This window comes from Lithobates pipiens, unplaced genomic scaffold (assembly GCF_037356315.1).
Source record: "Lithobates pipiens isolate NorthernLeopardFrog02 unplaced genomic scaffold, aLitPip1_a1.2 Scaffold_18, whole genome shotgun sequence".
In the NCBI taxonomy this organism is placed as follows: domain Eukaryota; kingdom Metazoa; phylum Chordata; class Amphibia; order Anura; family Ranidae; genus Lithobates; species Lithobates pipiens.
In genome coordinates this window covers 560,036,425-560,051,483 of record NW_027507758.1, presented here as the reverse complement: position 1 = coordinate 560,051,483, position 15,059 = coordinate 560,036,425, and the positions used below count along the sequence as shown (strand labels likewise).

Here is a 15,059-nt window from a genome sequence, read left to right as displayed (position 1 = left end):
CTGATGGTACCTCCATGTCCCTCCTGTGCCCAGACAACCCCTTGCTAGGAGGGGGGTGTACATGTACATAGGTGTTATTGCAAGGATCCTGGGAAAATCTGACTACTCACAAAGCCCTCCCCAACCCAACAAAACACTTTAACCATTAGAAGTTCCTCTTATCAACTTTAGCCCTTTTGCAAACGTTTGGTTGACTGGCAGAAGTTTGCTGCACACAGAACTGACCACCCAAGTACATTCCCCAATGTGTGGCAAGCCACAATATGTTTCCAAAACTCTCCAGAGACATTCTGATTTTGCAAAACAAAAACTATGTTAATCCCTTGCACTCCTTGTTCCTCTTTGATCCTTGTTGCTTAGATTTATGTTTATTATTACTAAACTATGAGTTTTTAATAATATCTTTGCTTGTATTGCAGGAAAACCATTTGAAAACACCATGATCATGAATGCTGCTGTGGCCAATATCATTGTGTCCATATTGCTTGGTCATCGCTTTGACTATGATGATCCAAAACTTTTAAGGCTTTTAACAATAGTCAATGATAATGCCAGAAATGTTGGTACACCAATGGTTTTGGTAAATTTATTTTTACTGCAACATTTTTACATTTTTGATGCTGTTGACTTACCTTGCCTTGTGAAGCCCAAAAAGCAGGTTGCTCCAGGTGTCTTTTTACAAGCTCAGGTTTTCTTCAAACCACCAGGGGATGCCCAAAACTCCAACAATAAATTTAAGCTGATTCAAGCAGATTTACAGAAAAAATCCCTTGCAGGGCCCCTAACCCCAGAAAATAAGTTAATCTAAACATGTCAAGCAATGGTCTTCAGATCTTCAAGGTTGACTATAATATCATAATGTAGGGATTGCATATAAAATCTGCCAATTTGAAGATTTCATTTATGGCTGTCAGAGGAGTAAGGCATGGTTTAGTCTGTTAAGCGAACAATATAACCATAAATGGCCATAAACTTTAATTTGGTTCTGGTTATTTGATAGTTTCAGTACCTTATACCATGCTTGCAGAATAAACTCTTGGGTAATAAAGGAAACATGGAGGAAAGTACATATATTAGACACTGCTGCAAACAATATGGCTAGCATCCTCGAAGGCAGCATGTGTCCTTAGGTTTTCCAGGTCAACTCACCAGGAGGAGGAGAGTCTATATCCAACCTGCTGTGGAGGATCATAAAATTAGATCACCTAAAAACTTCAAACAATGGTCTTGAGGTCTTCCTGGTCTACTTACTTACATGAAGAAGGACATCTCTATTGTAGGCATTGCACCTAAATTCTACCTGATAGTTGCAGATCAGCATGATAACATTCTCATGTTTATAGAAGCGCTGCACAACCCTGCCCAATGACATCCATCCGGAACAATTAAGATCTATATCTTAGATCTAGAGGGCTAGGGAAGCTGCCTTGATTCTTCCATTGCTTAGCTGGCATCACCTTTTGGCATCCATATGGCATTGCGCCTTTCCAGGTAGAACTCCAGCCAAAAATAACAGGTTACAATGAAATGCCCATTTAAAGATAAAATAAAAAAAACAGCTTTTGCTGCAATATGCATATTCAACCCAGATATTTCCCTGGCAGTACTTTTGTCTGCAGCTAGATGTCTTCAGTATGATGGCCAGCTACGTTTGGTCCACTTCTTCTTAGCACAGGTCGTTCTGGATCCACCCAGCCTATGACTGAACAGTGAAAAGAGAAGCACCACTGTCTCAAGCTCATCTCATTGTGAGTCTGCTTTCTCTTCCTATCATCATGCTTTTTGTCAGCACAGGAACTGATTGGCTCATTGTACTGCTTATTCTTTTCACACTCCAATACTGTTGTACATGGGGTGCAAGAGGCTGGTACTAAGGCAAATTCAGGTACTTACGTTGCTTGCAATTAAAAAATGTATTTGTCATAAACCTATAATTTGTGTTTATTCTGTTTACAGAATATGATTACTTATCATTATCAGGAATCAAACTGCATGTTTCTTCTTTTAGTTGTACAATGCATTTCCATCTATGGTCCGATGGCTGCCCGGGAATCACAGAACGATCATTCCAAGCATGGAGGAATTGCACAATTTTATCAGAGAAACCTTCACCAATCAGAGGAATCATCTTGATGTCAATGATCAGAGGAATTTCATTGATGTTTTCCTTGTCAAACAAAAGGAGGTATATGTCATGTCTAAGCAACCTACTTGCTTCTACCTGCTCATTTTTGTTAAAGGTATAAGGGAGACAGGCCCAATTAGTTGTGGCAGCAGTAAACCTTTCACAAAACAGACACTTCCAGGAATTGTCCATGCACTCCTGAACTTTTATTCAACAAGGTTGTAAACCTTGTAGAATACAATGTACTCAAGACTTGAAATTGGTCACCCTTATGAAAGATTGGGTGGTAAGGGCTGGTTTCATGGCACAGATCCAAAGCTAAAATAGGCTGCCATCCCAAAGAAAATTCAACGCTGATAACTTTATTCATCCAAACAACATGAAGACAATCCCCACGACCAGGAACCTCCTCCTTTGACACGTTTCACCCTCAAGGCTGGACTTATGATTAAGCCCAGCCTTGTAGGTGAAATGTGTTGTGTCAGAGGAGGAGGGCTCAAGCAGGGACTCTCAGTATAAGTAGTGTTAACAGTGATTGAATTTTCTTCGAAGTGCAGCTGGTCTTTATTTTTGGATTTGTACATTTACAGTGCAGTGAGGCTTACTGACTAGAAAGGAGCTTTGATTCTGTCCAAACCAAGTTTTATGTTAACCCAGAAGTTAGCTGTTATTGCTGGGCATTGCACACAGGACATAACCCATCATACAGCTGCACATATACAAAGGGGAGGGGATTCTTGTAACATATTTGACCTAATATGGCCATGTGTCCATATTAGGCATTAGGCCAACGATGTCAAGAACATCCCCGTCAGCTGCAGGGAGGAAGATCTTCTGCTTGAACCCATTGGCCAGGCAATGACAGCTAACTTCTGTGTTTGGATCAATCCTGCTTCAAACTCAATCAAAGTTCATAATGTCGCATAATAGATTACCCAAAAGAAACAGGAAGCACATGTACCATCTTAGTCGTTTTTCAGGAGGGAGACAGAGAGAAAGAGAAAGAGAAAGAGAGACCCTTGAGCCTTTTTTGGCTCACATATAAAAAGGTCTGTGCACAGCAGAGAGTACTTAATGATGTTTGGCTAACAGGTAAGATGTGGAACACAGAATATAAGCTTTATCCCTACAGGTTCCAGACCCTTTGCCATTTGTGTCCTATTGCAGAGATTTCCCTTCACTTGCTGTCCCATAGCCAAACAGGAAGTAAGAGGAAATCCCTGCAAATTAAGGGAATTCCTTGGGGACCCTCAGGTCACCAGAACTAGTGTCCCCATTGAAAGATTTCCCCTCTATTGCTTTTCTGGGGACAACCCAAAATTTGTGATTTACTTTTAATTTCAACGATAATGATAAACAGGACAAATAGAGAGGGGGATCTCCCTAAAGGGGGCACAGACAGCAATAAAAACTGATATGTTCTAATGCCTTTGCACTTTATACAAAACGAAAAAAAAAAAAAAACATTTTGCCTTTAGTTATACTTTAATTGTGTCTGAGGAGTACACTGAAAACGTTATATTTTGTGATGTGCACAAGTGCCTTGGCCATCCGGTGACTCTCCCTCCTGATTGGCTGAGACACACTAATGGCACCATTAGCTTCTGCTGCTGTAAATCAAAGCCAGTTAGCCATTCAGGAGAGAGAGGGGGCAGGGCAGAACTACAGCTCAGTGTCTGAATGGACACACGGTGCTGCGGCTTCGATTGGGTGCGCCCATAGCAAGCCGCTTGCTGGGGCCAGGAGCACTGAAGAGGGACCCGAGAAGAGGAGGATCGGGACTGCTCTGTGCAAAACCATTTCACAGAGCAGGTAAGTATAATATTTTTTTATTTTTGAAGATTTTAATATCACTTTAAGCCTCATAGCTGTACATGCAGTGTAAGATCACCCAAGGTACTGCTGCCTCTGACTGCTACTGTGCTGGGTCACTGTTCTCCATGTTATTCTGAAATTATCAGACAGGCATCTCTTCTGCTTCATACATTCTGTGCATCTGTGCTTCTTATACCTCATCTGCTGCTTCATGAATGTTCCCCCACCAATCATCAGAGGAATAGCTCTGACTTGAGGAAGCAAATCTCTTTCTCTACCAATATGGTCCCTTCCACACAAAGGCATGGTGCAGAGAAAGACATGGTAAGCCATTAATGGGGAAAAGATCAGCTGTAGGGTAACCACAGGCAATACTTGTGACTGGCCTTTTTGACTCAGCTTCATTTTTAAGGCACAGCTTGCACAATTCAGGTTCTGTTTACCAAAATGAGTAGTTATTGGTCACATTATTTCTCATTAATAGCAAAAAATTGTCATCTCTTATAATTATATAGTCAGGCTTGGACCAGCAAACAAGAAAATGTTGTTTAAGAGGTGATCCTAGTACATTGATGTAAGGGGTAAAACTTGGAAATCACAATATAAAAATACAACCCTAGATAACAGAACTACATCAAATATAGTATACTCTGAATTGATTGATTTTCAGGAAAAGCCAAATCCAGAGTTATATTTCAATGATACAAATCTGACAATGCTGGTGACGGATTTGTTCGCTGCTGGAATGGAGACAACCTCGACCACTCTCCGATGGGGCCTCCTGCTGATGATGAAATACCCAGAAATACAAAGTAAGTGATATAATTTGTGTGCTGTTTTCTTTGGTATTATCCATTCATCTCAATCTTCCCATTTATGTGACAACTCCCTAATACCTGCTTAGACCATATAACTGTTTAAAGATCATTTGTCCATGAGGAATGCCACCTTATCATGAATATGGAACATTACCGTCATTGCTGACAGTTCTAGAGCTAACACTTCTAAACACAAATCAAAAGGCACAGCTTCCATGTTTTTATCTGGACAGGTAGCAACCACAGAAACAGAGGAATCCATTGATCAATACCTGTCCACCAAAATGTTCCTGAAATAGCTATCTTATCTTTTAATTAACAAGAAGATTGGGAATGACTGGATATATATCTTCGGAGAAAACAGAAATCCCTTTAAATAAGCTAGTATGCCTTTCCTTTAATGCTAGAAAATGTTCAGAAGGAAATTGAAAAAGTCATTGGTTCTGGAGAGCCTCGACCGATACATCGAAAACAAATGCCGTATACTGATGCTGTTATCCATGAAATCCAAAGGTTTGCCAATATCGTGCCAACAAATGTTCCACATGCCACTACTCAGGATGTGACTTTTAAAGGATTCTTTATACCTAAAGTAAGTGTTACATTTTACCTATCATTCATTATTAATATATAAATTATGAAATGCATTTGTTACCAATTCAAACAACTTCAATACTACATTCAAGTTTTGCTTGTATTATACAAAACAAAGTGAGGGGAAGTGAGCTCTAGATTCCAAGTACATGTGTTTAGAAGTTCTTAGGCGCCTTTCATACGGGCTTTCCGATCAGGTCTGTCTGTCAGTTTTTAAGGCGGACCTGATTGGAGCCTCCATTTACTTCTATGTAGTGCCGAATATCAGCACTGAGATGTCCACTGATACCCAGTGCTATCTGATCCGATCCTGTCCGTGAAATCCAGATGGATGGAGACCCTATCTTCCGTCCATCTGTCAGATCAGATGAAAACAGACAGGCGGTCCATTTTCATCTGATCTCCCCATAGAGGCTAGCGAGGCTCTGACAGGTCAGTCTCTGCACAGTGAGCGGATTTGGATTTGTCATTCGCTTGCTCAGCGGGGATCAGCAGATCCATCCCCTGCTGAGCAAAGCGAATTCCATCTTATGGACAAGACCATGTGAAAGGACCCTGAGAAGTGCTGCTGGACACTTCCTCTGGGGTAATGTCTGAGAAGGCAATTTAAATCCTGCTCAGTGCATTTGCGAATTGTCTGGGCAAAAACCTTTCCAAGTATCTGTTCCCAAGCTGTCATACCTGCGATCTCTGTTCCAGTTCCGATACTAATTTATAATCACTGTGCGTTTCTCAATGATCCGTGTTATTTGCTTGCCCTGACCATTTACTTGTTATACGACTACCTTGCTTGCCTGTAAGTGACCTAGATTGGACAGGTTAATATATAAAAAAAATTGATGCGGAATAGAGTGTATGTCCAATTTATCCAGGGATTGACTCAGGGTATCATCCCAGTATTGTATATATGGTATGGTATCTATACCATCCAAGAAGCAGGTGGGACCTGGATCATCATGGGACAAACCCCTGTCCAATTTATTAAAAGACATAATTTTATTAAATACTATTAAAAAACATATTTCAACCATCAATGTCTTTGAATACATCACATAAACAAGCGATCTGTATCCTTTAAAAAGGTCTACGCTTTCACGGATATACCGCTTCTTCAGGACTACAAGGATTTGTACATTCAGAAAGCTTATTCACAATCATAAAAACAAGTCTACAAGGAAGAATGAAAAAACAATGATTATAATAATGGAATATCACATTAACATAATAGGTACAGGTCTGAAATATTTTTACATGATTACATAGATACCGATCTAAGATCCATATAATTAATACATTCCTCATGTATGATATTGGCTATACAAACAAAAAAGGGAGGTAATATATATATATGGTGGTAGATGCATTTTTAGTGAGTTCACAGCCAACAGCAACTTCAGTTTAAGGGCATGGTAGCTCACTTTTATTAAAAGTAACAAAAATTAAAGTTCATACATGCATGGGTTGCCCACACAGGGGTTCTTCTCCCAAAAATTACAACAAAAACAAAAATGTCAATCCACCTGGCTCTCAAGGCTCACTCAGCCTTGGTTGCAGTACAAAGCTGCACAGGGCCACTCCTGGCCTCTTGGAGGGGGCTCTCCTGACACTCCAGGCTTTTATTCTCCTCCAAGACTCACTGTCCCCTCTGGTCCTCAAGACTTTCTCTTCCAGCTGTTTCAGCTATAGTCTTCCCGACTCTCTCAGCTGGCCCAACTCTCTCAGTCCACTGACCTGGAACCTCTCTCACATGGAGTGGTGTCTCAAGGGTATTGCCTGGGTTCTCAGCCTTTTGGCTGCGATCAGGAGGGGAAACTCTACTGTACACACGGTCGGAGAATCCGTCGGAATGTGTCATATCGGACCGTGTTGTCAGATAATCCGACTGTGTGTGGTATGCATCGGACTGATTCCGTCTGAATATCCGTCGGTCCCAATTTTCCAACTTGTTGGAAATATTTTCCGACCAACTGGTTCGATCGGACATACTCCGATCATGTGTAGAGAATTTTGATCGGACCAAGTGCCACGCATGCTCAGATAAAATTCATACATCAAAGCTATTGGCTACTAGCCTGAACGTAGTCCCATCGTAACGAAATTACATCATCACGTTCTGAATGATCGGATTTTTCGACAACTTAGTTCGACCGTGTGTATGCAACAGTTTTCGGACAAGTTCCGACGGACAAAATCCAACGGACAAAATCCGACGGATTTGGTTGTCGAAATCTCCGACCGTGTGTACAGGGGCTTAGACTGGTTGTGCAACCAGAAAAGAAGAAGGAATACCCTATGATCGAGGAGCTTCTGCTGAAAGAACTGAATATTGCGGTAGGTGATATTTATGCCATTCAGGATTTTCCTGCTACTGGAACTTACGATGTATCGTTTTTCTCGGAGGATACTTGCTTAAAAGTAGCGGATGACTATAACAAACGGAGTGGAAGTTTTTGAAAACATGGAAATTTACCCCCTGTTTGATTTGGAAAGATGCGATGTGGTAATTCATCTCTATAACCCCTTCCTGGAGAAAGAGGTAAGATTATTCTTGTTTAAATATTGCAAGGAAGTGGACCAGGGGGTTAAAGTGAAAAATGTATGGGGGATGTTTAGAAGTAAATACCGTTTTAAAGTGAAGTTTAAGAAGGGGCTTTTGGGTTATTACTTATCCCCTCCTTTCTTCACTGTGGATGGGGAGAGGTGCTCATTATTTTTAACTGGGCAGCCCACTTTCTGTAGGTCATGTTATGAATATGGTCACTCTAGTGGAGATTGTAATGATAAAATAAAGTGTAGGCTGTGTGGGTCTTCGGACCATATAGCCAGAGAGTGTAAGTTGCCCAGGAAGTGTGACTTGTGTGACCAGACTGGGCATCTTGCAAAGGATTGCCCTCAGAGAATGGGGACTGGCAGTGTCTATACTTTTGCTGAGGCTGTGAGGAGGGTGGATGTCCCCAGGACTCAGAGAGCTCCGGAGCTTGTTGGAAAGGTGTCTACGTCGGCTTGGTCTGAGGCTGATAAGTCCTTGGGCTTATCTTGGAGCATGGCGTGAGGTGTGAGGGGGAGGAGGAGATGGACAGAGTTGCAGATGGAGGAGTGGAAGATGGTGCCGGAGTCTCGGGAGTGGGCATGCCCAGGGGAAGTGTCGGTGTCCCTGCCTCTGTCAAAATGAATGGAGCTGAACCCGCGTGTGTCACGGAAGGAGGCGTGACGAAGGTAGAGGGCCGGAGTGTAGGCGGAGCTGAGAGTAAAGCAAGAGAGTCTAGGGGGCAGAGCCAGAAGCTGGGAATTTGAATATAGATGGGACAGTGGCCGTACTGCAGTCAAAAGACAAAAAACAGAAACAGAGGCTCTCCTGGGTGATATCTCATCATCTGATGATGGAGATCATTTGCAGACTCCTGTGCGGGCTGTGAGAAGAAGCAGAGAGATGGATACTTCTGCAGACAATTTTGTTAAAAGATCAGGATGATGGATTGGTTGTTTAAATTGGTTTTCTGTCTATTTTATTTAATGGTGATGTCAGTTGCATCCCTTAATATTCGTTCCATTGGCTCTGCTGTAAGAAGAGCTGTAATTTTGGATTTTCTGTTCAGTTTAAAAAATTAAATTTTTTGTTTACAGGAATGTGATTTACATTACATTCCTAAGCAGGATGAGTGGAGAGGAGAAGCTTTCTGGTCACCAGCATCTAGAAAATAGGAATGCTGGAGTTGGCATATTGATTAAAAATACTAAAATTAAAGTATTGGAATATAAAATTATTTCATCAGGTAGGTGTATTATGATTTTTGTGGATTTTTCTGGTTTTAAGTTTAAACTTTTTAACGTGTATGCTCCTGCTGATAGGAGAGATAGAATAGTTTTTTTCCAGGATTTACAGTTTTATTTAACTGGGCGGGGCACCTATTATTGTGGCTGGAGATTTCAACACAATCAGGGATGCAGCTGACAGAGTGGGTGGAAGCGGAAGTGGGATGGATGGATCTGGAACCATCCTTAACAATATGATCAATTATTTAGGTTCGATTGGCATAGGCAAGAACGTCAATTTAGGTGAGGATCGTTTTACTCCTTTTTTGGAGGCCGGAAAGGTGAAATCCAGGACAGATTTGTTCCAGGAGCCTGAAGACGGAAGATTTTTCAAATTTTTTGTTTTTTCTCAGATCACAGGGGAATCAATGAATTGAATTGAATTGAAATGAATCAGGTGAATTTTAACTTCATCTTTGGTCCTGGGGTATGGAAACGTAATACCTCAATTTTGGAAGATGAAAAGGTGAAAGAGGATTTTAAGTTTATATTTGGTTGTTTGGTCAAAAGAAAAGTATCCTTTAGAGACTGCTTGGTGTGGTGGGATTGGTCCAAAAGAGAAATTAAAAGATTTTTCCAAGGGTGGGGGAGGAGGAAAGCTCTGGAGAAGAGGGAGGAGTTTGCCTGTCTTAATGAGAGATTGAGAACCCTCTTTATCTTCAGAGAGTTTGGGAAGGAGGTGGAGGAGGAGATTAGGATGGTCAAGGAAGATACCTGGGGGTTTGTCCAGGAAAAAGGCAGAAAAATTGTCTTCCAGGCTAAAACAAAGTATGCGGAAGAAAATGAGAAGTATTCCCGTTATTTTTTTTAAAAGGTATGCAGGAATAAAGATGTGTTGGTGTCGGTGGAGGTAGATGGGAGGCAGGTGGAAGGTGATCAGGTGGTAGTGGAGGTCGAAAATTTCTATAAGAAACTATTTGCTGGGTATAAGATGTGTACATAACCAGGTTATCCAAAAGTCCAGACTGTATAGGCAAAGGTAAGAATAAAGCCACTATGAGAAGAGTATATGGGTAATAGAATTAGTTGAAGCTAGCACAATCTTTGTATACACTGCTCTTTTCATAGTTGTCATAGTGGCTTAATTCTTATCTTTGCCTATACAGTCTGGACTTTTGGATAACCTTGCAATATACATATCTTATACCCATGGGTCATCCTCCCATGGGCCAGCAGGTATAGAAAATCAATGACTCCACCATGTATATCTTTGCACCTCACCCTTATTTTTTTAGGGTAAGGGATGTATGCATATACTGTATATACAGTATCTCACAAAAGTGAGTGCACCCCTCACATTTTTGTAAATATTTTATTATATCTTTTCATGTGACAACACTGAAGAAATTGCACTTTGCTACAAAGTAGCAGTGTACAGCTTGTATAACAGTGTAAATTTGCTGTCCCCTCAAAATAACTTAACACAGCCATTAATATCTAAATCACTGGCAACAAAGGTGAGTACACCCCTAAGTGATATGTATATCTATATATATATATATATAGATATATATATATCTATATATATATAGATATATATATAATTGTAACATTGGGGGTTGTTTTAGCTTAAGGGTAGAGCTTACCAGTGAGCCGAGTCCATGCCAGTTATGCCATTTTAAGGGCTTGTAGGCCCACTTTTATTAAAGAAAGAAAAGTCCAATAACAGAAGAGTTGCCCACACAGGGGTTTCAGCTTTCCACAGCAACAATGTACGTAAAGCCAAAAATACCAAGCCACCTGGCTCTCTTTAGCAGCACTGCTGCTCAGACTTATGCTTCAGCCTTCTCGGCTCTATAACAGAGATCCTGTACACCCAGTACCTCAGCACTCTTTTCCAGCTTCCTTTTTCAGCCCGTATGCTGGTGGATCTCAAAACCTGGACTCAGGACTGGGGATTTCATCCCACCCAGATCGCTACGAAATCCCCAGGCTCCAGATCCCAAAATGGATTTTAGTAAACAATGAGTAACCTGAAAAGTTTCCTCCCAAATAAGCAAATAAACTGGAGCCCCTCAACATGCCTGGTTGAGAATCCTCTGTCCAAACACTGCTGGGGTACCTTACTACCACAATATATATATATATATATATATATATATATATATATATATATATATATATATATTTATTATTATTTTTTTTCTTGTTCAATATTTTTATTGAAAATTTTTTCATCAATATAACAACACATTGTAATAACAAATATCCCCAACCGGGAGCCAACATGGCCCTTCGGTAGGGTTTATCAAAAACAAAATTTAAGAGGATAACAGTATTAATGTAACAACAAATATATAACACATATCGATGATACCTAATCCTCTGAAGAATTGTTATAAACCATTGATCAGAGCAAATGAGTGACAATAAATTCTTTGTTTGCCATAGGATAATAAGATTGAGCAGGGGTCGGCAGAGTATCAATATCTGATTTTGTTCCAGACAGTTCAAGGGAGAACACGCAAGCCACCCCAACAGGGATCTAGCTGTGAACTGTACATGTCCCCCTGCTCCTCCTGGATATTTCGGTTCTGCCCCTCCGCCCAGTCCCTGCCCCTGCATTTTAATTAATTAAATAAATGTATGGGCTGCCTAGGTACATTACTCCAAGTGATGTAGTTAGTAATAGATGACTATTGATCAAAGGGCATGCAAAATAAGATAACCAAAAAAAAAAAAAAACAAGGTGCATAAGAAAGAAAACTAAGTGAACTTCACTTTTTTTTTTAAATAAAAAAGCATAGTCGTTCGGGGGATAGGAACGTTGGGCTCCACAGAGTAGGCCCTGGGGAGTCATCTTGTTGTTATAATAAGTAATAAGAGAAGAGAGTAATAGAAAAGAAGAAAAAAGAGAAAGAAAAAGTGCATCTGTGATGTGATTATTGAAGAGGAGCGGAGGAGGGAACCCATTACTTGAATCAATCGTTGGGGGAAGTTAAGGTAAGTGGCCCGGATATAGGGGAACCTTGATGTAGCGAGCCCAAGGATCCCAAGTCGCTTCAAACTTGGGCACCCTGTCTAATAATTTTGCAGTGATTTGTTCTTGGGTCATAATCAAAGTAATTTTCCGCTTGGTGACTATCAAAGAAATCTTGTTTGTTTTCCACGCCCTTGCAACAGTAAGTTTTGCTCCTAGGAGCATAAAAAAATAAGATTATTGGTGTGTTTGGGAACACCTTCTATTCCGAGGTTCAGTAGTCCAATAGTGGGAGTTTGTGGAATTCCAATGCCTGTAACTTTCCGTGCCAGGTGGAAAAATCTCTTCCAGAAGCCTCTTAAACGTGGGCAAGTCCACCAAATATGGTGCATAGTAGCCACCTGCTTACAATCCCGAAAACAAAGAGGTGAGGCATCAGGAAAAATATTAGCAAGCCTGGAGGGGACATAATACCAACATGTGAAAACTTTAATATTTGCCTCTATTAGGTTTATGTTGAGAATACCCTTATAAGATTTCTGGAGGAGACTGTGCCATTTATTCAGCTCCCATGACAAACCCAAGTCAGCCTCCCATGCCTGAGCATATGGAGGCAAGCTGTGTTTACTCACCAATAAGGCGTAGATCAGTGAGATACTACCCCTCTGATCCGTGAGTGTACCACACCACTGTTCATAAGCTGTTGGTTTTGGGGGAATGGATTTATCTGTCCATAAAGTGTTTAAAAATGTCTTAATTTGGTTAAATCTAGAATTCTCGGAATTTGACATTTCCAATTTGTTAACACAGTCAGTCGGCGTGAGAGGGCCTGATGCCGTTAAGAAATGTCCTATTCTAAACATGCCCTTATTTAACCACCACTGGAAAGCTGTTGTGTTGAATCCTGGAACAAAGTCTTGATTATGAAAGATATGGGCCAATGGTCTCAGGGAAGAAACCAATGAATTATTTTTATGGAGTGTGTCGCAAAGTACCATCGAGTGTGAAAGTGTCGGGGCCATTATTGGGGGTCTCCGTTTCCGGGGGCACCATATCAAAAAATCTATTGTGTGGAGTGGTACTGCCTGACTCTCCATGGATATCCAGTCTGGTTTTGGTCCCTTAGAATATATTGAGGAAATTTGTGCCAATTGGGCTGCCTGGTAGTACCACCATAGATTTGGAAGACCTAATCCTCCTTGCATTTTGGGGCGAAAAAGGACCTCCCTTGATAAACGGTGTCCCTTCTTTCCCCAAAGTGGATAATGCGTGATTGGAATTTGTTCAGGAAATGTTTGGGTATAGGGATGGGCAGTGAATGGAAAAGGTATAAAATACGAGGCATCAGGGTCATCTTAATCGCATTGAATCTACCCAGCCAGGATAGACCACACTTAGACCAAGCCCCGAGGTCCTCCTCCAGTTTTTTGAAAATTTGGGGGTAGTTTGCAGCAAAGAGTTTGTCTACCCTACTGGGAAGTGTGATTCCCAGATAAGGTATAGAATCCGTGGCCCAAGTAAAGGGAAAATGTTGTTTAAGTTGATCTAGCTGGTGTTCTGGGACTCAAATGTTGAGAGCCATAGATTTACATAGATTAACCTTGAGACTTGAGAGGGCACCAAAGTCCTTGAGCGTACTTAATAAATTGGGTGTGGATATTAATGGGGATGTAACAAAGAGGAGCATGTCACCCACAAACAGAGCACACTTATGTTCCTGGGATCCGCATAGAACTTAATTTTAACTGCCTCAAGGGTTTGTAGAGAGATAGGTGTAGGGTTGCTTTGTTCAATTCTTGAAATTCCCTATTCAGTCTAACTATTTCCGCTTTGCGTTCTCTTTTTAATCGAGATGATAATTGGATAAATGTGCCCCTCATAACAGATTTGTGTGCTGCCCAGAGTGCGGACAGAGAGATATTGTCAGTGTCGTTATCCATAAAATAGTCAAGTAGTGATTTTTCAAGCATGGAGCAGTGAGCGGGATTGTTCATGATTGATTCGTTGAGACGCCACTTAAAGGGTCTTTCGGGATCCCCTGCATATTGCATGGATAGAGACATCATGGAGTGGTCCAAAAGTGGGATGTCTTTGATCTTAGAGGAGATCGTTAAGGGGATTGAAGAGGCCCTTACAAACATGTGGTCTATCCTGGCATAGGTCAAAAGGTAAATTGGTGTCTCCCCCCATGATGATAGTCCCCTGTAAGTGTGGTTCAAGCTTAGATAACATATTATTGAAAACATTCCCTGGCCTTTATTTGGGGCATAATATGATACAAAAGTATATGTGCTTCCATTAGTCCCTTCAAGTAGGAGAAATCTCCCTTCCGGATCTCTAATTATCTTTGTCAAGGTAAAGCCAAGGTTATGCGAGAAACAGATAGCTACCCCTTTAGTCTTATTTTCGGCGTTAACCAGGTAAAATTGTGGGAACCGGTGGTGAAGGAAGGTGGGAGTATATGATGCGGGAAAGTGTGTTTCCTGAAGGAGGATAATGTCCGCCCTCATGGAGTGGTACTCTTGAAATAATTTTCTCCATTTAACCGGGGAGTTCAACCCTTGGACATTATGGGAAATTATAGAAAGAGATGAGTTGTGTAGTGGTGGGTCAGTCATGGATCAGAGGGTTGGAAAAGCGCTATGGTGGAAAACATCTTACCCCAGCCAGGAGGGTGTCCTGGCAATTTATTACATGGTAGTGGATCCCTGAAGTTCGGGTCCTTGCCTCCATGAAGGTAGGGCGCCTCAAGAGGGACAGTATTCAGATGCTTAGAGAATAGAGTAGAGGGAAAAAGAAAAGAATATATAACCGGTAGTCTCTGTAAGCAGAATCTCATCCTTGCAGTGACTATGAGAGGCGCATTGTAACCGTTCCGGCCAATTAGCCATAAAATGCGTATTGAGTGTAGGGCAACACAGAGCCCCATAGGTAAACCTTATATTTGAGTAAAAAAAAAAAAATTGTTTAAAAA

The 15,059-nt window shown here is 41.1% G+C and overlaps 1 protein-coding gene across 2 annotated transcripts in view; it reads left to right on the top strand.

The window, feature by feature from the left end:
• Positions 1 to 15,059, top strand: part of LOC143988985 (cytochrome P450 2K1-like) — a 48,867-nt gene that overhangs the window by 10,282 nt on the left and 23,526 nt on the right. Inside the window, exons 5-8 of one of the 2 annotated variants that reach the window (XM_077488961.1) lie at positions 420 to 559; positions 2,009 to 2,185; positions 4,611 to 4,752; positions 5,166 to 5,350. In XM_077488961.1, coding sequence (XP_077345087.1) covers positions 420 to 559; positions 2,009 to 2,185; positions 4,611 to 4,752; positions 5,166 to 5,350 — 644 coding nt within the window. Of the gene's footprint in view, positions 1 to 419; positions 581 to 2,008; positions 2,186 to 4,610; positions 4,753 to 5,165; positions 5,351 to 15,059 lie in introns of both variants that reach the window. The other variant, XM_077488959.1, reaches the window with a different exon arrangement.